A 27,872-nucleotide genomic window follows, 5' to 3' on the forward strand; every position below is an offset into this window, starting at 1 on the left:
TTTGACCTACTCTGTTTGAGCTCCAGCAGACACGACTACAGTGTCGACGGACAACAATTGTTAGAAAGACAAGAACATTTTACTTCTGTGTGTTAATATAAAACGTATCTGTGATTCTTGTAAAGGATCTGCGATCATGTAAAGGTCCAAACAGGAACCATAGCCTCAGGTCTAACCACGGACAAAAGCCTCAAGTCCAACCAGGAACAAGCCTCAGATCCAACCAGGAAGAAGAGTCTCAGGTCCATCCAGGAACAAGAGCCTCAGGTCCATCCAGGAACAAGAGCCTCAGGTCAAAAGGACATGTAGATATCTGGACAGCTGGTCTCAAATATAGTTGGTGAAGTGTAATGTGTGGTAAAGTGAATAAAGGTCGTAAGTTCAAGTCTCTTCTAGATGTTGGTGAAGGTCAAACAAACTCGTGACACGTTCCGTGACAGGTTCCAGCTTTAATCAAGAATTAAACACCCAGATGACCAGGTGACACATAAAGATCATTATTTGGCACAAATCCACTCCGGTCAGTGAGTCACAGGCACTTTGATCAGAGCGGGACCCTTAGTTAGAGGTCATGACCTCCAGCCTGGCCTCCACAACACGCCTCCTGAGCTAGAGGCGTGTCCATGGAGATAGGGCAGGGTCAGCTGACGACAGCACCATCTTTCAGTTAAACTCATTGACAGTCCAGTCAAGTTTTAATGCTTTCTTTTATTTAGATAAACCCAAATAAAAGGCACATAAAACATTGGTCATGTTTCTGTAATAATTCTCAATGGACATACATTTAAAAAATGTAGGAATGTTTTACCTTTCTGCTAACCAGAAAGCCTAACCTTCGTATGTACAAAATTACCATTGTTAATGTTCTAATACAAAAAGATTTATAAAAGTTGTGTTTCTTGCAAGTGTCTGTTGTCACTAAAATGTCCTCTGACTAAATGGTTTGTACAAAGATATACATTCATTTGCCTTCACATCTGCCAAATTCATCATACAAACGCAAAGAGAACAAAACATAAATTATTTTCTAAATCATTTTGCCAAATAATGACTTTACTTTTCACATTAGATTGGAGTCAAATAAAAAGGACTGAACCATGTGAGTAAAATTGTACGTGATACGTGTACATGATCGTGACTCGAATTTCTCCACTCGTGCTGCCAAGTGGTTTCTGAAGACAAGGAACGTCACCGTCACAACGTCACTGGACGAAGTGTTGGCACGTGGAAAAGTTCGGCATCTCCCAGCTACTGAACGACAAATGACTCTCCTGTCAGCCTAGTCAGCCCAACTCTCCTGTTTCTAGTGTTTAACTGAAGAACCCAGTAGCCCTACCAAAACCTACTCTGGACATGCTCCATCATCCAACGCAACACTGAACAAAACAGACGGAGAACAAAGAACATCACTCCATCCACTCGAGATGCCCCTGTAGAACCACTCCTGCGGGACAACCTACGGCTTGCTGCAAGAGGCTCCTGCACAAGTCCCAAACCCTTCTCTCATGAAGACCCCCAGGACAGCGTCCACGTAATGGGACGACGTCCACACCGTGGGACGACATCAGCATCCTGACATTGAACTCCTGAAAGAATCTTTTTCCATCATCTTCAGCCGCGTTCCATGGCCAAACCTCAGACCCGTCTGAAGCTCTCTGGGAGACTAGTTAAACCCCTTTCCTCCACTGGCAGCTAACCAGCGTTACCAACTGACCAAGTCGAACTAACGTCTGCGCACATGGTGTTGCTACTACCTGAAGAACATTACCAGAGCATGAGAAACAATTGTTAAGCAGCAGCAGTAACACACAGGCCTCAAGCCTGGTCTCCAACATCACAAAGGTTTAGCTTGTCTCTCAACCGTCTCCATGAGGACGGTTTGGTGTCTTCAGGGCTGCAACATGTGAATGGCAGCAGTTGGTGTAATTAGAGGAACCATGATCTGAAGGAAGGCCTTCACCTGCTGTGATGTCATCATCCCAAAACTGGAGGGCTCCACTTTGTCTTTTCTACTGTCCTGATCAGTAAGCAGGATCCACTGAACCCAAGTCAGCAAGACCAGCAGGGTTGTAGGTAAGAATACTGACAACAGTGTGAACAACCAGCAGCAGACAGCTGTAGTGTGTGCAAACATTAGTGTTCATGCAGGAACTATTCAGGACCTTCTTCTTCTGAGGTTGTTAACGTCTAAACTTCCAGTTGATCCAGTCTTGACATGTTCAAATCAAAATCAACTAATCAGCACGTCTGAATGATGCAGAAATTAATGGAACGTCGTGCTGCTCAGCAACACGACCGACACTCCTACACCCTGACGTCTCGCTCCAGTGGGAAATAAACCTCCTGTCTGATCACAGCCTGGATGTCCATAAGCTGCCATGACAAAGCAGTCTGTCCTCTAATGCCACCTAGCTGTTGTCATGGTGACACGTTTGTCTGGAGGGTAACATAGTTCAAGTGAAGACATATCAGTGTCAGTTGGTAAAGGCTGGCCTTGGTGAACATTCTGATGTGGGTCCGGACTATAGAGACCATCAAGGAACTCGTTCCATTCTTGCCATGGGGGCATTCTATTAAAGTAAAAGGGATACGAGTTCTGGAAATAGACATGACCAAGACAGACCAGAGAAGTGCCGTCTGTCTTCTGAGACGTCATCTCATCGTCTGGGTCTGACGAGTTTGAAGCAAACACTGATCAACCTGGAGCGAGGTAACATTAGAGGACAGTATGGATCTGGATCAAATAGAGCTTTAGTCTCTAGATATTGTGTTCTGGTCCTTATTATGGGTAGAACTAGTTTTAGGACTTGGGTGTCCTGTCAGCTTTGCTGTCTGAATGATGTGTCGACAGGAAACAAATCAGGTGCTTTTGGTGGGAAAAGACTCTCAGGCAGAGGTCTGCTGATGCAGACCACTGGTCAAGCTGGTAACAAGCACTACTACCACAAGTTAACCATCAACCTACAGTTTGTCAACCAGTTCAAAGACGTCTCAGCTCTTCTAGTTAACAGTTCTGTGGTAGCAACAAACAACTCAGTGATCTGTTTGCTGGTTAAAAGCATTAAACGTCCAGTCTTTGACCATCAGAAGAGAAGGGCTTCATCCTTGTTCTGGAGCTTCAGCTACTTGTCCTCTGCTGGACAGACGGTCAAATCAAAGGGGGTCAAGTGCCTGGACCCCTGTGATCAGTAGAGATGCTCGTCCATAGGGTCCGGTGTAAAGTAGTGTTCGAGGTGTATAGATGTTGGAGAGTCCAATGTGCTGTTAAATGATCAGTAACGCTCCAGAAGGATTTCCAGGGACAGGATCCTGGACCAGTCTATGTAGGGTTCCAACTGATCCTAACTGCCAGTGGAAGAATCCTGCGCGGGTCTAGGCAGGGTTCTAGCTGATCCTGACTGACTGCCAGGTACAGGATCTAGGACCGATCTACGTAGGGTTCTAACTGTATCTGACTGACTGCCAGGGTCAGGATCCAGGACTGGTCTAGGTTGAGTTCTAACTGTATCTGACTTACTGCCAGGCCAGGGACAGGATCTAGGACTGGTCCAGGTAGGGTTCTAACTATATCTGACTGACTGCAAGGGACAAGATCTAGGACCGGTCTAGGTAGGGTTCTTACTGTATCTGACTGCTGCAGACAGGATCCTGGACTGGGTCTAGGTAGGGTTCTAACTGGGGTGGTCACTGATCTCTATGGCCTCTACTCCCCCAGACTGGAAGCATTGAATTCAGCTTCATAACACATAAACTACAAAATACTGACAAGTCCACTAAAATAACAATAGTAAAAAACACAAAAGAAATGATCTTAAAAGAAGCATTTAAGAACTCCAGCGAAAACTTTCCAATAAGGAACCGTCAATGTCTGAAGAACAGTCCAACATGTTCAGAGTCCAATACACAGCTGACCAATATACTTTCAGCTGGTCACCTTTTGACCTACTCTGTCCTTTAGTGGCTAAATAAAAATGACCTACCCGTCCCAGAAATTAGTGTGTGGAATAAGGGGGTAAATACAAACACAGTACGTGTGAACATGTTGCGGCGGATACTGTAGTAACTGCCCAATAATTTAAAACCACAAAAGAGTCTCGACCGTGATGACGCTGGCGACGACCCTACATTTCAAACAAACGGCGTCAACACCAGTGAACAAGCTCACACCAAATGGGTGAGTTAGATGAGGCCCCTGGGGGCCCCTGGTGGAGGACTACAGGACTGATGAGGCTCTAAACAACAAGGTTCTGACTCAAGATGCCATTTATAAAGTCATCTAAAAAGGTCAGGCCCCACTAACAAGCTAGCATTCAGGGGGAATGCACCACATGAAAAATCTTTGGCATAAATTGGTATTCACATCATACCTGACACGATCCACCTGTGTGCACGTGAGTGGCATTATCGGAAGGGTTTGACCTGGAGTAACAGACGCTTTCTGAGTGCAATCAGCAGTGAAACAATCCGATGTCCTTCAGGACCTATTGCCAGTTTATCTGCACGCGGGTGTTTGATTGGCAGATGGAGACTGAAGGCAGTAAAGACCATCAGCTAACCGCCACTGAGAGCCTCGTCCTTCTGGGGTTTGGACCTGTTTGGACAAAGTCAAGACAAGGACTGCTTTATGTCGCATCAATGTGATGAACCCGATTCCACTGCGAGCCCAACCATCTGGTATCAATAAAATCTACAAAAATTCATATATTACAATATCCAAAAATATTTCATGCCTGTAGAGTTGAGCGTGTTGAATCGATCTTATGTATCTCGCATGCTAAGTGGGTCAGTCCTTGATGAGCCACTGCAGCCGGTTCCAAACAAAATCCTAAACCATTGGGAAACCTTTAAAAGCACACATCAAATTCTCTTCTAAACTAAAACATTAAAAAAGAAGTGAGCATTGCACACTGCAGGTCAAGATTATCGTGTTGGCCAGGACACGGCACCTGGCATGACCTTTGTGCTGCGATCTCGTGGAAGCAGATGGAAACTAAATGGACGATGGTTCCAGACCGACGCCACAAGGCATGCCTAAACCAATCCAGACTAGAAAATGGCCGGATGATGAAGTTAATGAATGTCTGACAAGAGGAGGTGGTGAGACTTCTTTCCTGATTAGATAAGATAACCCTTTATTTGTCTCACAGTGGGGAAATCTGTGAGTAGTGTGCCATACTGTGTTAACCACATGGCTACATTATCATCTCATTGCCATCCAGCAAATGACTGGTGCAAGAATAAAGACTGATTACTGGGCATGGAACTACATTATTAATATTATTATTTTAAGTTTTTTTTCCGGACATGTTAATATAATATTAATCTGTAAACTGATGGTTACCAGTTCATCTGGGATTAAAATCAGAACAGATTGAGGCCTCACCAGACTTCAGGTAGGGCAAACAAGACTATTCAGCTCACAACACATGTAGTCTGAAGCCAGAATAAACCAAGTCTGATACATTCCTTAAGGAATAGAAATATATGACTAAAATCCACTTTAAACAAGTCACACACCGATAATGACTCTGCCACCAACCATTTTTGAATTTCACTGATTATTTCACTGAATTTCACTGTCTGGAGAACTCCTTTACCAGGACCGGACGGGACTAGACACTCCTTTATGAGGACTCGACGTGACTGGACACACCTTTATGAGGACTCGAGGGGACTAGACACCATTATTGGGCAGTTAAGACAATATCTGCTCCTGCGTGGGCTGGACCAGCTCTACCAAGGGGGTGAGGAAGGCAGAACTTGGGATAGAAAAGGCATGCTCTCCATGGGCCTCATGGCGATGTTGAGAGGTCCGGTGATGTTCATTGGCATGGGAGTGGTGATGGCCACCGGGTGGGCGATATTCATGTGTGCCGTCGTTGGGATGTTGACCGAGGCCAGGTTGACAGGACCGGTGATGGTGACGGGATGCTGGAGGTTGACGGGCGACGTGATGTTGACCGTGTTGGTGGCGATGTTCATTTGAGCAGCAATGGTGACCGGGTTGCTGGGATTGCCGCCGCGGTTCACAGCTGAGGTGATGGCTGCCGAGTTGGTGACTGGGGTGGTGGTGGATGAGTTGTTGTGTACGTTGTTGGCATCTGTGGTAAAAACAGGACATGCGAGGGTCAGTTTACAGCTGGTCAACCAGCAGATACATCCTAGCCCTTCCGAACAGGGAAAGGCAACATCCCCTGTATGATCCATGGCTGTTAGCTGCTCACTGCAAATGTCAATACATCTTTAATCCATAATGTCAACTGTAGTAATATTGTTGAAGGAACCTACCTTTGTGACAGTTGTCAATTAGGACTTGGAAGGAGTTATTTAAAATCTCTCCTACCGTCAACTCACCTGAGGGGTAAATTCAAAAAGCAGGATCAATAGACTAATCAGCTAACTGTCTATTAGCTTTAATTCAAACGCTCATTAAACAGTTACACAACATGGAGGACATCGTCAAGCCAGTGTAGCCCGAGACTGGACCCGCACACCACAGGCCTGCCAATCCACCGTCACAGATGAGCTCAGGACCAGCACACAACATGACTGGTACCCATTTATTATCCCACTCATGCAGGGAGACGGTCGGCAAAAGCTGTCTGATCCGATCCCAATCCGTATTAAACATGTTTTCTATGATTGGTACTAATACCTGTAGGTGGTGCTGTTTAGACAGGAAATGACAGCTTTTACAAGCTGACCTCAACAAAGGCCGAGAGTGGATTAGTTAGCATTAGCTATGGTCCAGTTATATTATCTACTGATCCTGCTTAATGAACTTTAACCTTAAATCACACTAGTCCTCAGAGACAAGGAATGCTTCATGGTACATGAAGGAAAACTGGCCACAATGATTGTGAGAGGTGAACATCAACTGTTTGTGGGGGTGGGGGTCTGCTACTAACTACGGGATTACCTTTTCGTGGCCCTGAGTGGTTCCACTGCCAGTCACCTAACCCTATTCAGAAATACAGACACACATGGGGTTACACAAGCATGGGGCATGCTGGGAGTGAGCTTCAGCAGCTCACATGGTCACAATGTGAGCATCTGAAACATGCTGGGCTTCTGAGTCAAGATGACAAAGATTGTTGTGTTTGACGGCGCTCACAGAAATCACAATCTACAAGGAAGGCGTCACATGACTGAACTGGACACTCAGAGGAAATGGTTGGGATGTCCGCCGTCGATGCAGACCAGCCTTCCCCCTGGCAGCTCAGGGATGCTTGGCGACTGCAGAACAGAACCACGGGCCAGAGAACACCACCACTGGTCATCGCCTCCTGTATTCTGCTGGACATGTAGGAAAAGCTGGCAGACATCTGGGCGAAGCTTGGAGGTGTTTCTCCTCTCATCCGTCAGGACCATGTTACCCTCTGCTCAAACAGAAACTTCCCATCCTGCCTCATCTCCTCGCCAAAGCTGCTGTTGACTGGGGGGTCCAACAACGTCAGTATTTGAGAAACCCTCGTATCGCTGAAGCAGCTGAGACATTCCCCGCCCCCGCTGTGGTTGGCTCTTCATTTGTCATTTGGATGTCATTCAGCGCTGCATGGAGACAGGCCTACTCATGTCCACCTGCCTGTTCCCACTGATCAGCCAACAGTCACGCAATAATGGAGAACTGACTGTAGTCTCCAAGCCCGGCGTGATTTAAAGAAGCTTATTCTGATCAGGAGAAGTCTGTCCACACCTGAACCCCAGTACACTGAGAGTTAACCAAAATGTAAGGGCTTCATGTTATACCCAGACATCTGTGGAAGTGAGGTCAGGCCTCTATTCTACTGACTGTTTCATCACATCCAGTTTAATGATGGGGGGCCTGGAAAAACCCCCATGACAAGTTTCAGACCTGAGGTCCTTTATGCTGATGCTGTATTGATTAGACACCAATAGAAACAAAACACTCACTACTTTGAGCACAAATCAGTCAACTATCACAGCCCACCATTATGAATGAAGTCCTGAGTCAGTGCAGGTGTCAACCCTCTTCTCCAGAGGTCACTTGTGGTTGACTGAACACTCCCATTAGCGGCAGTTAAAGTGAATAAACCTGTGGCAAGTTTACAAGAGCAGGTTTAACAATCTGCACTAACACGACAGAATAAAGTCTGACTGGACTATAAGACGGGTTCTGAGTCACCTGCTTCAACAAATGTCCTGTCATTCACCGCCTGTCAGAAATACAGGTTGAGGGTGTTTTAGAGCCCATCTCGGCTGGCTACAAGCAAGAGACGGGATACACCCTTGATAAGTCACCAGCTCATCACAGGGCCACACATTAGCAGACATTCACACACTCTCACGCCTACAGACAATTTAGCGTACGCAAATGACCTCAGCTGCATTCTTCTGGAGAACCCGGAGAGAACCAAGACAGAAAGTGAAAGAATATACACACTCCGCTCAGAAAGGACTAAAACCCAGAACTTACTTGCTGCCCATCTTTCACAGATAGTAATAAAATTAACCTAGTGACTACAAAGAGCTTACACGAACCAAATGACACCGACACACTAAACAGGAGTGACCATTCCTGGAGGATGAAACTCCACGTTGACCTATCAGATAAATGAAGGTGACTAGGGATGCTGCTGAATGAAGGAGTGAGACACTGGTAGAGGTCCAGATGAAGGTGCAGAGGAGACCCACCTTTATTGTTACATGGGCTGCTGAAGCTGGTTTGGCCGTGGGTCTTGAGGTGACTGGTGATGTAGGCGGCGCTGAGCATCTTTCCACAGATGTTGCAGGTCACTTTGCCTTCATGCCTGATCATGTGGGAGCGCAGACGGTCTTTGGTAGCAAAGGCGGAGGTACAGGCCTGGAACAGGAAACCAGTAAGAGTTTGTTCTCTTCTTCTGTGGGAGTTTTTTTTTTGTTTGTTTGTTTTAACTTGAACACCTGAAGAACCTGACCAGAAAACTGGGATTCTTCAAAAAAATTACAATTTCTGAGAAGACCAGACCAAACCACGAGTGGATGCGTCAGAGGAATAACAGGTGGGAAAATTGCATCGGCAACGGGATCTCTGGCAACTTTACAACACACAAAGAAACACATCAGCTTTGCAGTGAATTTAATCTCTTTTTTAGTTTATTTTTTCGACATATTAATATAATAAACTTCACACTTTCATCACATTTGCAACATCAACATCAGAAAAAAAAGGGTTGATGGGTAGACGCCATTAGGCTTGTGAAATTCCTGTCCCCCAGAATCAAGAAACACCTCTCATTACAATATGTTGTCAACCAACTCAGACACCACAGTATGTTTTCAACCAGTTCCTACAGTAAATTTTGACAGACGTTCATACTCTTATCCAATTCCAGATATTAGCCTTTATCTCAGATATAACCTGGAGTATAACCATGTTTACATTCCTCCTAGGAACAACCAGGTTTGTTATCAAAGCCAAAACAGGAAGTTGACCTTGCCAGTGTTCTCCACAAGAATATAATGATCATATTAACCTCCCTCAGCAGACAGTGTTTATCCAAGAATTAACCAGTTTGTTACAAACACTTTAACAGTTACACATTCCATTATATTATCAACAGATATCAACATGCTCTTAAAAGTCTCAAACTTAATGTTATCCCTCCAAGCAGAAATCCATGTCTTGTGTTCATTAATCCAAGTTTCTGACATTGATGATGTTGAATGGTTTTTCAACTGTTCCATGGAATCCTTGACGTGTCCAGAATTGGTGTAGAGCTCCCACTATTAGAGAAATCCTGTTTCACAGATCTTTGGTGTAATAACAACTCATCATCGTTTTTATCTGCTCCGGAGAGAGCCCCTTTGTTTTGTTGAAGATCCTGCAGTTGTTCATCAAGGTGTTGTCGATCAGTCCATTCTTCAGTTGTTGAGTTTTTTTAGCGATATCAGCATTCTTTTTAGTGAGATTCTCATTAATGTAGACACTTTTTCCTTTCAGTTTAGGGCCTTGTTTCAGAAGAGCAATTTTGTGTTTACGATTGTTGAATTTTAGCAACACTGCAGGTGTTCTCCTACCTCCAGATGGTGATGGATAACATGTCTCAATCTGGTTCGGATCTAGTTATCTGCAGATCCCTCAGTTGAGAAATCATCTGTTGCTCCACAGTCTCAGTGTCAGCGCTGTGCTGAGTTCCATCTCCCCTGGCCACAGCATGTGCCTAATTCTGTGGCTTAATTTTGATTCCAGTGATGATCGCATCATTCATACGAATGCTTTGTTCCAAATCATCCATTCTTAGTTGCCCCTGTTCCAAGACTAGTGTGCCGGTCTTTTTCTTCCATATTTTTCCGCGTCTAGCACCAGTTTTTACTTTTCTTCCAACTTTTCTTCAGTCTTCTGTGACGTCACTCCTTAAATTTTCCATAGAAGATACGGTCTGTATTATTCTTCATATTTTTGCTTTCATACTCCTCCGCTCTTCCTTTTTCTCTCGTCATTTTAATATTGCACATTCGGTGAGAGTCACTGAGAGATTGAGTTAGAGAGACAACAGGAGACAGAAGGAAAACTTCTGCTCCCGTTGAGAACCGTAAATATCCAAAAACTGTTGAAACGTCAATAGAAACAAGGTAATGATCTGGAAAACACTGGAAGCTCTTCTTCCATCTCTACATCTCGTGAGTCTAGCTGTACTGGGTGCACCCTGAGATTCACACATTCTGTTCCTTCACATCGCCCGTGTCACAGTTTAGTGATTCGATCAAAAACGCAAGGATAATCACCTAAACATGAATTTGGTACTAATTATTGAAATTAAACTAATTAAGTACTAAAATTACATTTGAAATTCACAAAGAGAGAATCTATATGATAAATAATTTTTCACTGAAGACAAGTTTTCTATTTCTGACAAAATGACTACCACAGATCCTGTTCTGCAGCTGTCCTGCTATTAATGTAAAAACCATCAGAAATGTGAAAACGTGATGAACAGTTTGTCTCAAGCTGCGTTCACACGGTTCACATTAATCATCAACACCAGTGAGCACTTCAGATAAAAATCACTCGCGCTTCAAACCAACAGCAACGTGGTGACGGCGAATATTCACCAATCAAATCAAGAATTCCAAATCAAGTGCAAACCATTTGAGAACTGTGTTTGTCAAGCAAATGAGCATAGATTTTGGGATTTCATCATCTGCTGTCTCAATATCCTTATAAGAGAGACTGTAAAGAAATGGTGGCAGTGACCTCTGAGTAACAACATACAGGTTCTACAGTTACGTCACAGCTACTGATATTCAGGGGAAACCCTCCAGACTTCCAGGTAAAGCTGATCCTTGACTTACAAGGGACTGTCCTGCAGTCAGACTGAGGACAAATTAAAACTCTTATTAAATCATGGATGTCACGGGTCTGGACTAATGGGTGGGACGTCTGATATGAGGTCAGTGAAATGAGCACACCAACCATTGATGAGGCACCACTGATGTTAAGGGACCAGTGTGCTGTCAGGTAGACAACATATTTTACTCCTGCCAACAAGCCCTTCTGCATGTCCTACAGCAGCGTGGCTCTGGAGGTCAAGAGTCTGGTCTTCATAAATTCTCCTGAGGTCAAGAGTCCGGGTACTGAACAGGTCTCCTTGAACTCCTGTCTTCTACCCCACTGACAGTATCCGGTGCATTAGGAAACATACAACATGGCTAAAGACTAACTGTTCTACTTTGGAGCTGAAGTCCTGCATTAGGAACTGACAGAAATAGTCACCTCAGCTGGTCTCTTCAGTTCCAAAAGCGTTCGCGTTTAGTGCTGTTAACAGAAGAGGTGCCACGGCTAAACATGACCCAAGTTGCATCAAAGATGCATCAAATTCAAAATGACGATAAAACCTTTAATGACTCTGAAACGTCTTTGCCTTAAAGAAGGGTTTTCAATCATTTGCAAACGAATGAATTGTTTTATTTACATTTTACACAACCACTAAACTTTTTTAAAAACAATTTTGTGGATGGGGCGGCGTGGTGGCGCAGTGGGTAGCACTGTCGCCGCACAACAAGGAGGTACGGGTTCCAGTCCCGCTCCGTGCGGAGTTTGCATGTTCTCCCCGTGAACCTGCGTGGGTTCTCTCCAGGTTCTCCGGCTTTCTCCCACCTCCAGAAACATGCGCTTCAGGTTTATTGGCCATTCCAAATTGCCCGTAGTGTATGAGGTGCACTGGCGTTGTGCCCAGAGTTTGCCCCGCCTCACACCCTAAGACAGCTGGGATAGGCTCCAGCTCCCCGTGACCCGCTACAGTGGATAAAGCAGTTCGGAAGATGAATGAATTTTGTGCATAACTTCCAATCAATGATGGGGACTTCAACCAAAATTACTTTTGAAAATTGCTAAAATAGGAATAAAAGACTTCCAAATCCCCAGCCTTCTGCTGACTAATTTAAACTTTACTAGACCGAATGTTTAATGCATAAAGACAGGGCTCCTCATTCACACCTCTCTTGGTCGTCCTCTTACCGTTACTTGGCACTTGAACGGCCTCTCTGAGGAATGGACGTGCTTGACGTGGCAGCTCAGGTGATCAGGTCTGCAGGACAAGAGGAGGACAGGAAAGGGACATCCTTCAGCTTTGACGGCGGTATCTATTCACATAAGGTGTTGGCACTCACAGCATCGCAGAAACTACGCTAAAGACACACGTTTCATTGTGATGTTCACCACGGCACATTGGGTTGGTGTTATTCACCCTGGTACACAACTACATCTATTCAGAGAGTACACTGGTTAGTGTCTACTCACCTGCTTGGAGCGCTATATTCAGTGATAAGTTCTTTAACATTGTCTAATTGTCATGTAACAAATCCTTAAAGATGAAGAATAAGGGAACGAGTGTCTGAAGCATTTCTACATGAAATGAACATAAAATCACACCTAAATTACTTCCTTTACAAAAAGTAGAACAACTAGTTCTGTCCAAAACACTTAACGTGTCTAGTTTAGCTGTGGTCTGCATGGCGTTAACAACAAACACACAACAAACACACTGTTGTTTTATAGTTCTAACAAATCCTTCACTATATTCATCATGTAGTTTATGTAAAATGAGAAGATTTGGTAAAAGCGGTGTCCCTGAAGTATGGTGAAGCACCAGCAGTGAGCGGGTTGCCTCCACCTACCTGGAGAAGCCCTTCCCGCAGACGGAGCAGATGTAAGGCTTGTGCACGCCGCCGTCGTGGGAGCGCACGTGGTAGGTCATGCGGTCCTTCCTCTTGAACCTCTGCTGGCAGATGGGACACTCGAATGGTTTCTCGTCAGAGTGCGACAGCTTGTGGCGGTTAAGGTGGTACACGTCTCTGAAGGCCTTACCACACATTTCGCAGCCGTGGTTTTTTTTCACTGGCTTGGGGGGCTTCTTGGGGATGCTCTGTTGCTGCTGGTGTTGCATTGAGGTCATGATGCTAGTGCCTGTGGACGTGGATGTGGTGGCCGTAGTCAGAATACCCGCTACAGTGGTAACGTAGGAGGAGTTTCCACTATTCTCTCGTGGCACGGTGGATATGAGGGGCACCATGGTGGGGGCTGGTTGTGTCTTCTTAGGCCGTGAAACCATCTTAATGCCGGTGTGGCAGGACTCATGCCGCCGCAGGTGGTAGCTGTCCCGGAAGGCCTTGTTGCAGTAGCCACAGACGAACGCCGTCTTTGACTTTGGCTCTTTCTTAACCATGGTAAGGGGGGGCCCTCCACCGCCACCCCCAGTCCCACTAGCCACATTGTCTTTAAGCAGTTCTGCAGCACTGACTGGTGGTTTCTGGTCCAGGGGGATGGGCAACACGGGTTTCTGGTCGGGGGGCTCTCCTCCAGAGCTCAGTAACGGCAGGAGGCTGTTCCCAGCGACCTGGTGCTGGTGATGCAGAGCCTCATTGGCTTGCTGGAAGGAGAGAGGCAGAGGGTATAAACACAGCCTCACAACACATCCTTACATTACATATATAGTCTTTCTGGATAATAAGGTGCATCTGATTATAAGGCGCTCTTTTAATGAATGGCCTATTTACATCCCGCTTCAAAGCGGTGGTGTATTGTACTTGTCAGCGTTCGTGTTTGTTCATCCGTCCGTCCACCAAATATCTTCGCAACCGTTGCAGATAGAAAGACGAAACAAAAAGCACATTACAGCAAAGGGGATAAAAATGAAATGTTGACCATGACCTTGACAAAACTAAGTCAAGAGACGCTGGGGCCATACACTCCTCTCTCCACAGAATACCTGCTACAGTGGTTTCCACTATTCTCTCGTGGCACTGAACACTGACAGGTAAGAAAAAACAAAACTAACTCAATACAGGCGCACACTGGTCTGCAGTTCAACCAGCAAGTCGATTCCAGTTCAGCTGTCTTGTTACCACCATATTTATCTGTTGTACACATTACTGTGTGTTTTTATTAAGAACTATTGTGAAATAATAGAACAGCAGAAAGCAAACACCATGACAGTGTCACAGAAGGTTATGAGAAGTGAATCTTTTACAGCCGCATTTGTAGAGCACTGCAAAGACATCACATGTAAACAGGAATCCACCACATCATCACCTGTTGCCAGGTAGCTTTATAGATTATGACAGGAGTCCTTTCAACCTGTCACAACTTTTCCAGTCTTTCCTGTTGCGAATCAAACAAATGTAATCTTTATTTCAGTGGGGTTTTGATGTTCTGAATATAATCACATTCTGCATCAAAACGTTTCTTTTGTGCACAACTTCAAACACAGTTCAGGCTTCTTGTCTGCAGTGTTGGTAAGTCCCATTCATTGGGGTCTATTAGCCCGAATGGGGTCACACCACGCGCTATGGGTGAGCTGGAGCCAACTTCAATATAATGGCATTACTAGTGAGAGCAGAGCTGCCTGTAGACGGGCTGTGAACAGAACCTCTAGCGCCCCCCGCTGGAGGCTGCTGAGCTACACCAGCGACAGCATCTGTTTGACGTTCCGTTAGATGCTGGTCCCGGCTCTGACTGGTTCTAATTGGTAGTTCTGGTGGAGGCATAGTTGCCTCCTACAGCTCTGGGACACCAGATGGCGCTAAAGCGCTCCTCTCTTTGCAGAGCAGCGGTTTGGTGGACTGCTGTGAGGACACAGGGACAGGTGGTTCCCAGATTCCACATCACTCAACAGCAATCTGAATGATGCTGTAACATAATGCTCAACAATTATCCCTACATGAATCTGATCTGGAAACAGTTCTGACCAAAATAAATTACATTTGCTTAAGATTCCTCACCTGAATTAAATACTGCTCAGTCCTTAATTTGGCTCCCTGATGTCTGTATCTAACAAAAAACCCTGTTTGTTACAAAATGTGAAGGAGCTTAAAGATGGACAGAAAAACCAGAGAGCCAAGTGTGCTAAAGTCTGACTAGAACAGTAAGTGAAGTCAATTAGAACACTGTCACATTACGAGGTTCACTCATCCCTTGTTTACTCGCGTTTCAAGATGCACGGCTTCAATACATTGCTGATTTTTAGTAGGTAGTCACGGGATACCGTACATGCATGCCATTGGCTGACAGGAACCGGAAGTGCGCTGCGTTCCGAGACTCCCAGAACGCATGGACTTCTGTGTATTAAAGAAAGACTTTTAATACAAAAATGCTTTTAACAGTCTATCAGAGTGTGTGGAAAGGTAATACAGATAGAAGGTGTGTTTAATATCAGTATGGGGAGGGTTCATAAATGTTTAAATTATCATAAATAATAAAATAGCTTGTCGCTATATCACAGAATTTTGTTCCGTAGGCTGATCCGTTCCTCTGTGCCTCCCATTTAACTACACATAGATTTCACACAGGACTCCAAGTTAAGAGAGAAAAAGTCAAAACTAGCTACAAAACCAGCAAACAGCAGATTGTGGCAGGTAGCTCGTGGAAATTATTCACCATCTCCTAATATCAAAAAATCAACAACACTGATATCCAACTAGCAAACTAAGTTATCAGGAGCACAAAAACTAACCACCTGCCATTAGCCACGATAAATAGATCTCTGTTGATTCACTGGTATGAACATGTGACTACAACACAGAGCACCTAACGATGAAGGAGCCTGCAGCGAGAGCTCTACACAGGAACCTCATGTCTGGATCTGGAATCTAGACCTGCTCCCCCAGTGCCCAGTCCTGACCCCAACTGGTCCACATCAACCAGAATGTCAGGACAGCAGGATCCACACCCAGGGACTCATCAGGACCATCATAAACTGATAACCATCCTGAAGTACTCAGCCGATGGCCTCAGATCCACATCGGAAGTTACAGACGATTATGTATCCACTTCACCGCCCAGTGGACCTGGAGGACTGGTGACACGGTCCAATGGACTCTAGGTCCAGTGGACTCTAGGTCCAGTGGACTCTAGGTCCAGTGGACTCTAGATACAGTGAGGTTGAGGTCCGGTTGACATTGGGTCCAGTGAGCTTTAGATCCAGCAGACTCCAGGTCCAGTGAGCGTTAGATCCAGTGAACTTTAGGTCCAGTGGACTTCTTTGGACCACTACTTTAAGTGATCTTCTCCTCTCATCAACAGGAACTTCAATCCATCTGATGCCCACGGACGACCAAAGGCTCCTTTGAATTCTTCCATCCCGTGTCCCCCTGTCCTTCTGGACCACCAGATCCCGTCCACAGGTGTCCCGGGTCTCTCCCGTCTCAAACAAAAGCTGCATTGCGCGGACAAGTGTTCCCGGACCGGCCGCCGTGGGGTCCCCGGTCCCCACCCCACCGGTGGATCCGCACTCACCGAGACGCGATAAACGCTCCAGTTTCCACATTTGCGCTAAACGGTCGCGGGGGTTTAGCGTGAGGTTGGAATTGCCGCACTCCGCGTGCGGTGAAGCGTCGGTGTTAGCCTAGCCTAGCCTAGCCTAGCCTAGCTCCCGGTGGCGCACGGACGGCTGCGGGGAGCGTTGCCCCTGCTCGGCTGCGTCCTCCCCGGAGCCCCGGGGGGACTCCACTCTCCTCCCCCACTGCAGCTCCCGCGCACCGGGACCCGGAGCGGCGACCCCCCGCCGCCAAGCAGCGCCTCCCGTTAGCGCGTTAGCTCGCCCGGACACCAGCTAAGTGGCTAACGCGCGCGCTTCGTTAGCCCGCGAACACAGGACGCCGCGCGCGGACTTTTGAGGGAATGCGAACGCGACCCGCGGAGTAAACCCCAGACCCTGTCCGGGGACACCCGGGGGGGGCCCGGCGCGCAGGAGCGTTGTCCCCGCGAAGTTAGTTAGCACGATGCTACAGCAGGCTAGCGCTAGCAGGCTAACGCTAGCACTTTTGTATCGCTCAACAACTCTCTCGTGTCACAAAGTGGTGGAGGGGCCGCGAGCGACCCGCGCGCCCCCCCAGCGCGCCCGGTGGAACCCGCGTGGCCCCGGGACCCACCTGGAATAGAAACGTGCTCCAACTCGGTTCCATCGCGACGAGCTAAGAGCGGCTCGGACCTGACGGGGACTCGACAACAAAGCGGCCAAACATGGCAGCTCCACTTCCTGTCGCCCCCGGGCGCGTTGGAGGACGCGTGGACCTCACCGCAAATACACCCAACGAGCCCCCGGGGGCGCGCCTCACCCGAACCCACCGCGACCCGCCCCCGGTGGGCGAGAAGACACGAAGAAAAACACCAAAGACACGAAATCACTGTTAGTTTTAACGTTAATACCGGCAAGGTTTCCAGATAAAAAGGAACAAGGCAGACAGGGACTGCAACATCCCGCGACACCCCCTGAATTCACAGTTTTACCCTGACCTACTTTCATAAGTCATTTAATAAAAGACCCGTGATCCAACATGTAACCGGTGCGTTCTGTTCATCATGAGGGGTCAGGGATGTGTACCTAAAAAGGTACAAGATTGAAAATTTGACCTTGAACTAGTTTTCTCACGGTCAAGGTCATCATCTGATTTTCATCCCCTTTGCCGGAGTGACGTACTTTTTCTTTCATCTTTCTATCTGCAACGGTTGCGAAGATATTTGGTGGTCGGACGAACAAACACATGAACACTGACAACTACAATACAGATAAAACTACGTGTTATTATATGTTAGAATCTCTATTAATGTATTTCTGTTAGTGGCCTAAAACACAATAAATCCCTTGTAGGATTCGCTGCTAAGAAAAACATCTTTAACAATATTGTTTTAAAATTAAAATGAACTAATTCTACATCTACATAATGGCTTGTTTTTTTTGGGGGGGGGGTTAGCTGCTGAGCATTCTGTCATTAACAAAATGTTGAGTTTAGCATCCATGTCATCAGTGAATGAAGATACCAGCAGAAATATAATTTTGGTATTACCTTACCTTTCATGTCATAGGTTTCATGCACTTTCAGTAGTAAAACATCTATAAAACAAGTTTGCTGTCAGCTAACGAACAATTAGTGGAGTCATTTTTGTCATCACGTTGTCAGTTATCATTCTGTAAATGAATGCAGAAAGTAAAGCTATCATTTTTGATAGACGTCATGATTGACATTGGACATTAGACTGTAGACTGAGATGGATTTCAGCCCCTCTTCCTGGTTGACTAGGACTTTCCTGATTAAAATGAACATTCCATTGGTGACTGAGAGGACCAGGCTCAGCTGACATCTCCTCTCACTCCTGTGTTGACCATCCCAGACCTTCTGAGATCAGGACCAGAGCTTTAAAACCTGGTGCCACAACATGGCAGACTGAATTGGGTCTGTCATTAGGTATTTACAAACTACCTTCCTGGATAGTCGTATCACTAATGAACCATGCTTGAAAGTCGTATCACTAACTAACCATATCACTAACTAGACTTCCTGGAGAGTCGTATCACTGTGTGTAAAGTGTGTTTCTTCTTGTCTGACTGGAGTCCTGACTGACCTTTTGCTGCATTGCAAAGCGCTGATGCTTGTTTACCAGACATGAGGGCAGTAGAAACACCAGAGGAGACATCAGTGACCTCCACTGGAGAGAAAGGACCTTTATGATCTGATCTCACTGGAACAACACCTCTTCAATACAAAACGCTTTTGTATTAAAGAAATACTTTTCTTTAATACCAAAGTGCTTTAAACAGCCTTTCAGAGTGTGGGAACAGGTAATACAGATATAACTTGGTTTAATATCAGTATGGGGAGGGTTCATAGATGTTTAAATTACCTTAAATAATAAGATAAATAGTTTGTCGCTATATTGTGGAATTTTGTTTTTTGCGGGTAGTCCTGGAACGGATTAACCGTGAGTGACAAGGGATTACTGTAATAACACTTACAAACATAATTTGTAATGTGACAGTCACGTGACTTGGTAATGACTTGTGTTTTATGAATTTATTGTTTGTACCCCATAGTACAAATTACATCTATGAAGCAACAATAAAATAAAATAAAAATAAAGCTTAAAATGTTTGCCATTCACATTTTCTTTGGGATTGTTCATCGTGAACTGTGTTTTATACTTGATAGGGGAGGTTTGTCCTGGAAAGGAGAGGAATGAAGGTTAGCCGCAGTAAGACAGAGTACATGTGTGTGAATGAGAGGGACCCAAGTGGAAAAGTGAGGTTACAGGGAGAAGAGATCAAGAAGGTGGAGGATTTTAAGTACTTAGGCTCAACAGTCCAGAGCAATGGAGAGTGTGGAAAAGAGGTGAAGAAGCGTGTCCAGGCAGGATGGAACGGGTGGAGGAAAGTGTCAGGTGTGATGTGTGATAGAAGAGTTTCAGCTAAAATGAAAGGAAAGGTGTACAAAACTGTGGTGAGACCAGCGATGTTGTTTGGTCTAGAGACAGTGTCACTGAGGAAAAGACAGGAGACAGAGCTGGAGGTAGCAGAGATGAAGATGCTGAGGTTCTCTCTGGGAGTGACCAGGATGGATAGGATCAGGAATGAGTACATCAGAGGGACAGCACATGTTAGAGGTTCTGGAGATAAAGTCAGAGAGGCCAGACTGAGATGGTTTGGACATGTCCAGAGGAGAGATAGTGAATATATTGGTAGAAGGATGCTGAGTTTTGAACTGCCAGGCAGGAGACCTAGAGGAAGACCAAAGAGGAGGTTTATGGATGTAGTGAAAGAGGACATGAAGGTAGTTGGTGTGAGAGAAGAGGATGCAGAGGACAGGGTTAGATGGAGGCAATGGATTCGCTGTGGCGACCCCTGAAGGGAAAAGCCAAAAGGAAAAGAAGAAGGAGAAGAAGAAGTGTGCTTAGTGACTGAATGATTGTGTAACTCAGGTGTTGTTATTGAGGAACAGTAGAAAGGCTCAGTTGATTTTTTTTTAAAACAACTTCTCCAGCCTCAGAAAACACCCTTTTACCATGAACGGAAGAGGCTGGGGTCACAAGATCATTAATGTCCACCTTAACCAAGTTTAGCTCTACAGTGTGATGCAGCCCCAGTCTTTAAACAGATGTTCTGCTCGGTCCAGAGGACGAGCTGCTGGACATCGCTGCGCCTCAACGACAGTATCTGCAGAAGCCTCTCTGTCCAGTAGTTTCCACCTTCCTATTGAAAGAACGCAGAAAGTATTTGACATTATTCACAAACAAAAACCTACGGTTCTGAATTCTGACTTCAAAGCAGGAAGGATCTCTAATCCTTATCAGGACTTTTTGGACAGTTTTTAATTGAAGCTCAAACTTTTAAATTAACCCTTAGCCAACATTTATTCCTCAATATAATCTGCATTTATTCTGGAATGTGTTTTAGAGGATGGTGGAGAGCATCTGCACCTTTTATTGTAACAACAATATAATCATTACAGTATTTGGTATGGATGAACAAACACTTGAAGAACCACAGACTCTTCTGAACTTTTCCTGCTGTGGAGAGATTGAAACGTGCCCGTGCTTCAGCCGTGCTCTTAGAGGTTGCTATGGCTTCAGTTGTCCACCAGGTGTCAATGAAGTCTTGAAGCTTTCACTCGTTCTTGGTTCAATTATTGGGAATGTCCTAAACTGACATAAAGAGACGTAAAGTCAATGTAAACACCTGCAAAGAGTCCAAATGTAAACCAACTGAAGGTCTGTGGTGGGCGTGAGAACGAGATCCAACCTGCAAAGATGACCGGGAAACAGCAGTCAGAGGAGTTGGAGCCAGACAATGAAGAGGAGTTAGTCACTCATGAAGTCCAGATGATGAAGAAGAGTTAGTCATTCATGAAGCCCGGATTGACAAAGAAGAGTTAGTCACTCACAAAGTCCAGATTGATGAAGAGGAGTTAGTAAATAAAGAAGTCAAGAATGATTGAGGAGTTACTCATTCAGGAAGTCCAGATGACAAAGAAGAGATAGTCACCATATTGATTAAGAGGAGTTAGTCACTAAAGAAGTCCAGATTGATGAAGAGGAGTTAGTCACTCATCAAGGCCAGATTGATTGAGGAGTTACTCAGGAAGTCCAGATGATGAAGAAGAGTTAGTCATTCATGAAGCCCGGATTGACAAAGAAGAGTTAGTCACTCACAAAGTCCAGATTGATGAAAAGGAGTTAGTTACTCAGGAAGACCAGATGATGAAGAAAAGTTAGTCATTCATGAAATCCAGATTGATGAAGAGGAGTTAGTCACTCATGAAATCCAGATTGATGAAGAGGAGTTAGTCACTCATGAAGTCCAGATGATGAAGAGTACATAATTTTCCCTCAGAATTTAGGTATTCCATCATTACTGCTCGATCTAAACAGTAACTGTTACTGACAACCACCATCATTTCATCAAACCAAGAAGTTTCCATGTAGAAGGACTTTAGTGTCTGATCTCTGATGTTAGTCTACAGAGTTTAATGACTGAATGAACGACTGGTGATCCATCATTGTTACCAGGGGTCTTAGATTTATACCTGAGCTGGAGGATATAGGTACTCATTGTGTTCAACCCAGACACCCCAAAGAAGCTGGAGGTCAAGACAATGCTATCCATCCATCCATCCATCCATCCATCCATCCATCCATCCATCCATGGTTCTGCTGTAGCCTCTCTTAGCTGGCTACAGGTGAAAGGTGGGATACACCCTGGATGCGTCGCCAGCTTGGGGCCATGTGAAAGATAAACAACCACTCAAACACCTAAGGTCAGTTTGGAGAGATCATGTTTGTGGAGGTGGGAGGAACCTTAGAACCCAGAGAGCCCACACAGACATGGGGGGAACGTACAGACTCTACACATAAAGGACTCGAACCCAGAACCTTCTGCTGTTAAGAGCCTGTGAGACCCTCTGCACCCCCATACCGCAAAGACTGCAAACCCTATTGGGCAAATCACGAGATGCTGTGTGAGAGGTTCAGAGACTGGACATCATCTGTTATTAGAACCTTAAGACTCTCCTAAAGATCAGCAGATCAGCTTAACCTATTTCACTGATAAATACGTCATCTCAATATTATACACATATTACTATATAAACCGTTTATAGAGATAGAGGCCATAGACTATGCAGTATAAATGTTTATAAAAGCTACTATTCTAAAAAATATTTGAGGCGTTCCACCTTAATCTTAAGAGTACCGTTCCTCAGGTTTGAGTTTTATTCTTGTGCATTTGTACATCAGAAAACTTAGAAAAGGAATGTTGATAGTGTTTTTATTTATTGAACTTTAAACTGGGCTGCAGAAAATATAATAATACTTAACATATTTGAAACACGTAGGAACTCAAGATAGGAAATTATGTGAATATAGAACCTAGAATTGTTCAGAACTGAACTGACTTCATGAGGTGAAGCGTTCTTTAAACATGTGTTCCCCAACAACATCCGACTTGAAGCCAAATCCAGAAACTGTACACTGCAGATGCTTCTGGTTCTATGGAATTTAGGTCAGACTGTCTCAACTCTAATCACCTAGATGGCCGTTGTTCTTCTTGCCCTTTACCCCTACAGGGGATGAATAAAGTGGGTTTCTTCTCATTTGTTACAGCCGCTGCTCGTATCGATTGTTACAACCCAGCTAGAGGGAAATAAGGTAAAACAAACCCAGATGTTAAAGAGGGAAAATACAACATTTATTTAGAATCTCGGATTAAGGAAAAATGGTTAACCAAGATATTTTCTTCAACAAACTAAGGAAGAGGGCCACCGGGGGCTGCCCAAAGACAAACAAAAATGCAACAAAAAGAGGACTCACTGCGAGTTACAAAGTTTCCAAAAGCCCTGGCTCATCTTAAATATAGAACAGGAAAACAAGTTGCAGCCGTAACATTATTGTACCCCAGCTGAAGGCTCACTGCTGATGTCCTGTTAGCCTTTTTTGTTAGCCTGGAAGACCTCGTCAAAACAGTCGACACTCCAAAGACCCAGAGGCGAAAACACAAATATTTTTTAAAGTGTTGAAATTAAAATCACCCACAACTAACATTTTTTTAAGTCATACACGGGTTCATTCCACATTTACACATAGCTTTATTCCTCCACAAGAAAATATCTGAAGGGCTGTTCCGTCAGGGGCCCCTGTGGTTCCGTCAGGGGCCTCTGCATGAGGAACAGCATGATGGGATGTGATCCGGTACAACTCCTCTGTAAGAACCTGTGACATGATGTCTGAGAACCTTTATCAAACGACATGTTAGGTTCTATATGTGTGACATTTCTCTATGCTTTGGACACCTGATGAACATACAGGGGGACTCGATCCTGCGTAGGCCTGCCCCCCCTCCTACATCACATCCTACGAGTGTCCCTGAATCAGGGGGGTCGCGAGCTTCAGCAGGTCAGCCACAAAAACATGAACCCAGCAGACGCTCCTCAGACGGGCCTTCCTGCTGGGGGGTTTCCTGTCCCTAGGACAGCATGTGGACAGCTTCCTGTCCAGCTGGCCCTCATTGGCTCGGGTCCGCTGTGTGGGGGTGGGTGGGCGTGTCCTCCGCTGCGTCCTCACTGTCATCCATTGGCTGCTGCCCTGCAGAAACGCTCTCCGGCGTCGTCGGGTCCTGGGACTTTGACTTCTGCAGAACAAACAGCAGCTCCATGAGTTCAGTATTATCGCTATGGTAACCAGTTCATTCATACTGTACTGTGTTATTGCTTTGGTAACCAGTTCATTCATACTGTACTGTGTTATCGCTATGGTAACCAGTTCATTCATACTGTACTGTTCTATCGCTATGGTAACCAGTTCTTTTCTGTGAGTAAATCCTTCGCTTACAGGACACTTGCCTTCCTTTTTTCTAGCATGTTCTCATTCTTGACTCGACATGTTCATATGTCAAAAATGTTGGTGTTATTTATTTATATTTGTGACAATTCAGCAGGACGGTTACCCAGACAACAAAACCAATGTTTCCTGTTCACCAGTGGCGACAGAAGCTGCTGTTTGGACAAGGAGTGACCCGGTTCGTTTCTAGTGATGCTCACCCTCTGAGCTCCTCTCCTCTTCAGCATGATGCCGTCCTTCAGCAACGCCTTCTCCGTCTCCTGGAGGAGGTCAGAGGTAGGCACCACGCCGCTCGCCGCCAGCGCCACGTACTTGTCCACAAACCTGCAGGGAGAGACAAGAAGAACCGCTAGGAACCAGAGGAACACCTCATCAGCACAGCAGGGGCTTCAGGTGAACTGGAACCAGTCTGAATCAGAAGGGGTCCCGACCCAACACTGTCCCGAAGGAGTCCCAACCCCCAACACTGTCCTGAAGGAGTCCCGACCCCCAACACTGTCCTGAAGGAGTCCCGACCCCAAACCCTGTCCTGAAGGAGTCCCGACCCCCGACACTGTCCTGAAGGAGTCCCGACCCCCGACACTGTCCTGAAGGAGTCCCGACCCCCAACACTGACCTAAAGGAGTCCCGACCCCCAACACTGTCCTGAAGGAGTCCCGACCCCCAACACTGACCTGAAGGGGTCCCGACCCAAACACTGACCTGAAGTAGTCCCGAACCCCAACACTGACCTGAAGGGGTCCCGACCCCCAACACTGACGTGAAGGGGTCCCGACCCCCAACACTGTCCTGAAGGAGTCCCGACCCCCAACACTGATCTGAAGGGTTCCCTATGCAATTTCCTCCGGGATTAATAAAGTATCTATCTATCTATCTATCTATCTATACTCCACACTGACCTGAAGGGGTCGGTGTGGGGTTGGGTGACCTGACGTCACCCTCACATCATCTTTTCTAGAGAAACTGACCAATCAGACAAGTTTTCAGGTAGCAGATGTACCTCTGACACATGGAGGTGAAGTTGGGGTTGGACAGGTCCAGATGTCCCATCAGATACCTCTCGTAGAAGATCCTGAAAGACAGTCACAGGTTAGAGAAGTCTGGAGAACCCCTGACAGACCTTCGGGTTGGGGCTGATGTGGTGAACATCTCGACATACGCTCTGATGGCGTCCTCTGGGTAGAAGATGTCCGGGACCACGTCCGTTCTGCTGACATGGGGTTTGAAGTAGGGCTTCACGTACAGAGGGTCCTTCAAGGGGGGGAACGCCTTGTAGACGTTGTACCAGATGGGGACGTCCGGCGGCTTCATGATCCCCGAGCGGATCAGATCTCGAACCCTGTCAATCGCAAACAGCTGGTCAGTCAAAGCAGCGCTGGACAGCAAGGTGATCAATAATGACTAATCAATAACGACTAATCAATAATGACTAATCATCAATAACGACCGGACCTCAGAGACTTAGTCTGACGATCTGGGGAACCGGTGGATATTTAAAGCACTTTTAAACCACTTAGAATCAAATGTTTAGTTTGACAGCCATCAGACGTCACACGCTGGTGTGACGTCACACACCGGCGTGACGTCACACGCAGCCCTGCCTGCGGGTTGAGAGCCAACTCAAACGTAAGCAGCAGAACCCCGAGGAGACCGCCAAGGTCAGAGAACCGACCGCCTCCAGCGGCCGTCCGACCGGCTCCTTCCGGTCCGACCGGCTCCTTCCGGTCCGACCGGCTCCTTCCGGTCCGACCGGCTCCTTCCGGTTCCCGTTGAGCGCGCGTCGACACGTACCGCGTGAAAATCGTCCCGAACTTCTCGAGCCTGCTGCCCGCCATCTGCCCCAGACGAACCGACCGACACCAACACGCCGGAAGTGGTTCTTCTTCTGCGTCTTCTTCCTCTTCCTCTTCCCGCCACCCCCCCGCTCCTTACCGCCACCTGCTGGTTGGAGTGTGAAGGATGTGTTTCTGGTTTCCTGTTTCCTGCGTTCAAACACACCTGATGGACGTGTACCTGTGTGTGTCCACACCTTGCTGAGGTGCTCTAGTTGTTCAGATGTTTGTTATGTACCATCGCCAACATCTGCAGCCGACCGCCTCTGTGTGTGTACCAGTATGTACCAATACTGCTTCATGTGCCTTCAATTGCCCCTTGGGGACAAATAAAGTTTTTACATCCCGCTTTAAAGCGGTGATGTATTGTAATTGTGTTCATGTGTTCATGTGTTCATGTGTTCGTTCATCCATTCATTCATTTGTCCACCAAATATCTTCACAACCGTTGCAGACAGAAAGATGAAACAAAAAGCACATGACTCAGTGTTTGGTTTTTATTGCTTTATTTTATTTTTTTATCATGTAGGCTATTGTTCCCTTTTATACTCCTTGTATTTATTCTAGGCTTGTATTTTCCCCCAAGACAACATATTGGACTGTGGTGGCAGTCCCGCTAGCTTTTAACGTGTTTTTATTTGTTCTTCCCCTTGCATGAGTGATGCGGGGGCCGGTGACGGTGCAACTGTTCAGACGGGGGAGCCATCGGTGGTTGGGGTCCCTCACTTCAGCTCCACACTCCCCTTAGTTTGTGTGTGTAGTGGTTTCGCACAGCCTTCACGTTTTATACTTTTATCCTTTGTCTTTTTGTTTGTTTGCTGTGTGAGTGTGTGTCGGGACACGGAGCTTGGTGAGTGCTCTGGCCCCCGATTGGCTCCCTGATTACAGCCACCCCGGCTGTCCTGCAGTGCTCATGCAGGTAATTGAGACCTGATAGGTCTGTTGGTGTTAGTGTTCTTTTTACTCTTTTAATAAAGTTTTTAGTCTTGGGGGAAGATCTTTGTCTCTGCCCATTATTGGATTATTACATTATTATTATTACATTATTATTATTGGACCGTCGCTTGTGCAAATTTTCAATATCTGTGGCCTGTTCATAAACTTAAACAAGTTAAACACTTAAACATTGGCTTATTTAGTGTTCCTGAACTCTTCTGAGTTCCCAGTGTATCTCAGCGTCTACATTGAGAAAACGAGGTCAAGTTCAAATTTTAACTTGTACACTCAGGAACCAGATAAGATAGAAAGATGAGGGAGAAGGCTAGTGTGAGTAAGACCATAGATCAAAGCTAGTGCTTTGACCTACCTATGCACCAACTTTAATCTGTGGTCAAAGCTCCTGTCAGGTTCTACTTTCAGGGTACCCTGACCTACCCTGGAAATAGGTCCAGGGTAAGTCGCGGAATGTTGCAGTCTCTGACTGCCTGGTTACATCCTGCTTCAAAGCGGTGATATATTGTAATGGTCAGTGTTTGCGTGTTCGTCTGGTCATCCATTAGTTCACCAAATATCTTCACAATCGTTGCAGATAGAACGATGAAATAAAAAGCACATTACTCGGGCGGCAAAGGGGATGAAAATGAGATGATCTTGACCTTGAGAAAACTACGTCAAGGTCAAATTGTCACTTTTGTACACTCAGGAACTGGATAAGGGAGAAGGCCAGTTGTGAGTAAGACCGTAGATCAAAGGTACTGCTTTGATCAAGAAAGTGGGTCAGAGCACAAGCTTCGATCTTTGACCTATGTGAGTGGGTTAGGGTAAAATTTGGAATTCAGGGGTGTCGAACCAATGCAGTCAGAGACTGCATTGGTTCTCGTTTTAATTTAATTTTGTGCCAACAGCTGCTGCATCTTTTTGTTCGTCCTGTACGGATAATTCTGAGTGAACTTTTTGTGTTTTCTTGTCTTTTAATGTCTTACTATCATATGGCCTAC

At 45.8% G+C, this 27,872-nt stretch overlaps 2 protein-coding genes across 6 annotated transcripts; both read right to left on the reverse strand.

The window, feature by feature from the left end:
* Nucleotides 1–436: 436 nt before the first annotated feature.
* Nucleotides 437–18,074, reverse strand: LOC137596457 (vascular endothelial zinc finger 1-like). 4 transcript variants are annotated; one of them, XM_068317013.1, is made up of 7 exons: nt 17,371–18,074; nt 13,120–13,871; nt 12,461–12,530; nt 8,656–8,824; nt 6,920–6,961; nt 6,289–6,354; nt 437–6,101 (listed from the first exon to the last, which is right to left on the reverse strand). In XM_068317013.1, the coding sequence occupies exons 1-7, from the start codon at nt 17,401–17,403 to the stop codon at nt 5,734–5,736; spliced, it is 1,500 nt and encodes a 499-aa protein (XP_068173114.1). In that variant the 5' UTR covers nt 17,404–18,074; the 3' UTR covers nt 437–5,733. The 4 variants fall into 4 exon arrangements, with proteins under 4 accessions (XP_068173114.1, XP_068173115.1, XP_068173116.1 ...); XM_068317014.1 differs by lacking the exon at nt 6,920–6,961; XM_068317015.1 differs by lacking the exon at nt 6,289–6,354.
* A 4,859-nt stretch (nt 18,075–22,933) lies between these two features.
* mrps23 (mitochondrial ribosomal protein S23) lies at nt 22,934–26,094 on the reverse strand. Of its 2 annotated transcripts, none has more exons than XM_068317620.1 (5): nt 25,895–26,094; nt 25,263–25,442; nt 25,104–25,175; nt 24,304–24,427; nt 22,934–23,894 (listed from the first exon to the last, which is right to left on the reverse strand). In XM_068317620.1, exons 1-5 carry the CDS (start codon nt 25,936–25,938, stop codon nt 23,769–23,771), a joined length of 546 nt encoding a protein of 181 aa, XP_068173721.1. In that variant the 5' UTR covers nt 25,939–26,094; the 3' UTR covers nt 22,934–23,768. The 2 variants fall into 2 exon arrangements, with proteins under 2 accessions (XP_068173721.1, XP_068173722.1); XM_068317621.1 differs by lacking the exon at nt 25,895–26,094 and adding an exon at nt 25,556–25,789.
* Between the last annotated feature and the right edge of the window lie 1,778 nt (nt 26,095–27,872).

The sequence above is a fragment of the Antennarius striatus genome, chromosome 6, assembly GCF_040054535.1.
Source record: "Antennarius striatus isolate MH-2024 chromosome 6, ASM4005453v1, whole genome shotgun sequence".
Taxonomy (NCBI): Eukaryota; Metazoa; Chordata; class Actinopteri; order Lophiiformes; family Antennariidae; genus Antennarius; species Antennarius striatus.

Excerpts from the sequence above, each read along its gene's own strand:
- LOC137596457 (XM_068317013.1), bottom strand. The coding sequence starts at position 17,403 with ATGGAACCGAGTTGGAGCACGTTTCTATTCCAG. Across the intron at positions 6,355-6,919 it reads CCACTCAGGGCCACGAAAAG|GTGAGTTGACGGTAGGAGAG; the intron begins GTAATCCCGTAG and ends TTTACCCCTCAG. Across the intron at positions 6,102-6,288 it reads AATTGACAACTGTCACAAAG|ATGCCAACAACGTACACAAC; the intron begins GTAGGTTCCTTC and ends TTTTTACCACAG.
- mrps23 (XM_068317620.1), bottom strand. The coding sequence starts at position 25,938 with ATGGCGGGCAGCAGGCTCGAGAAGTTCGGGACGATTTTCACGCG. Across the intron at positions 25,443-25,894 it reads TTCGGGACGATTTTCACGCG|GGTTCGAGATCTGATCCGCT; the intron begins GTACGTGTCGAC and ends TGCGATTGACAG. Across the intron at positions 24,428-25,103 it reads TTCACCTCCATGTGTCAGAG|GTTTGTGGACAAGTACGTGG; the intron begins GTACATCTGCTA and ends CTCTCCCTGCAG.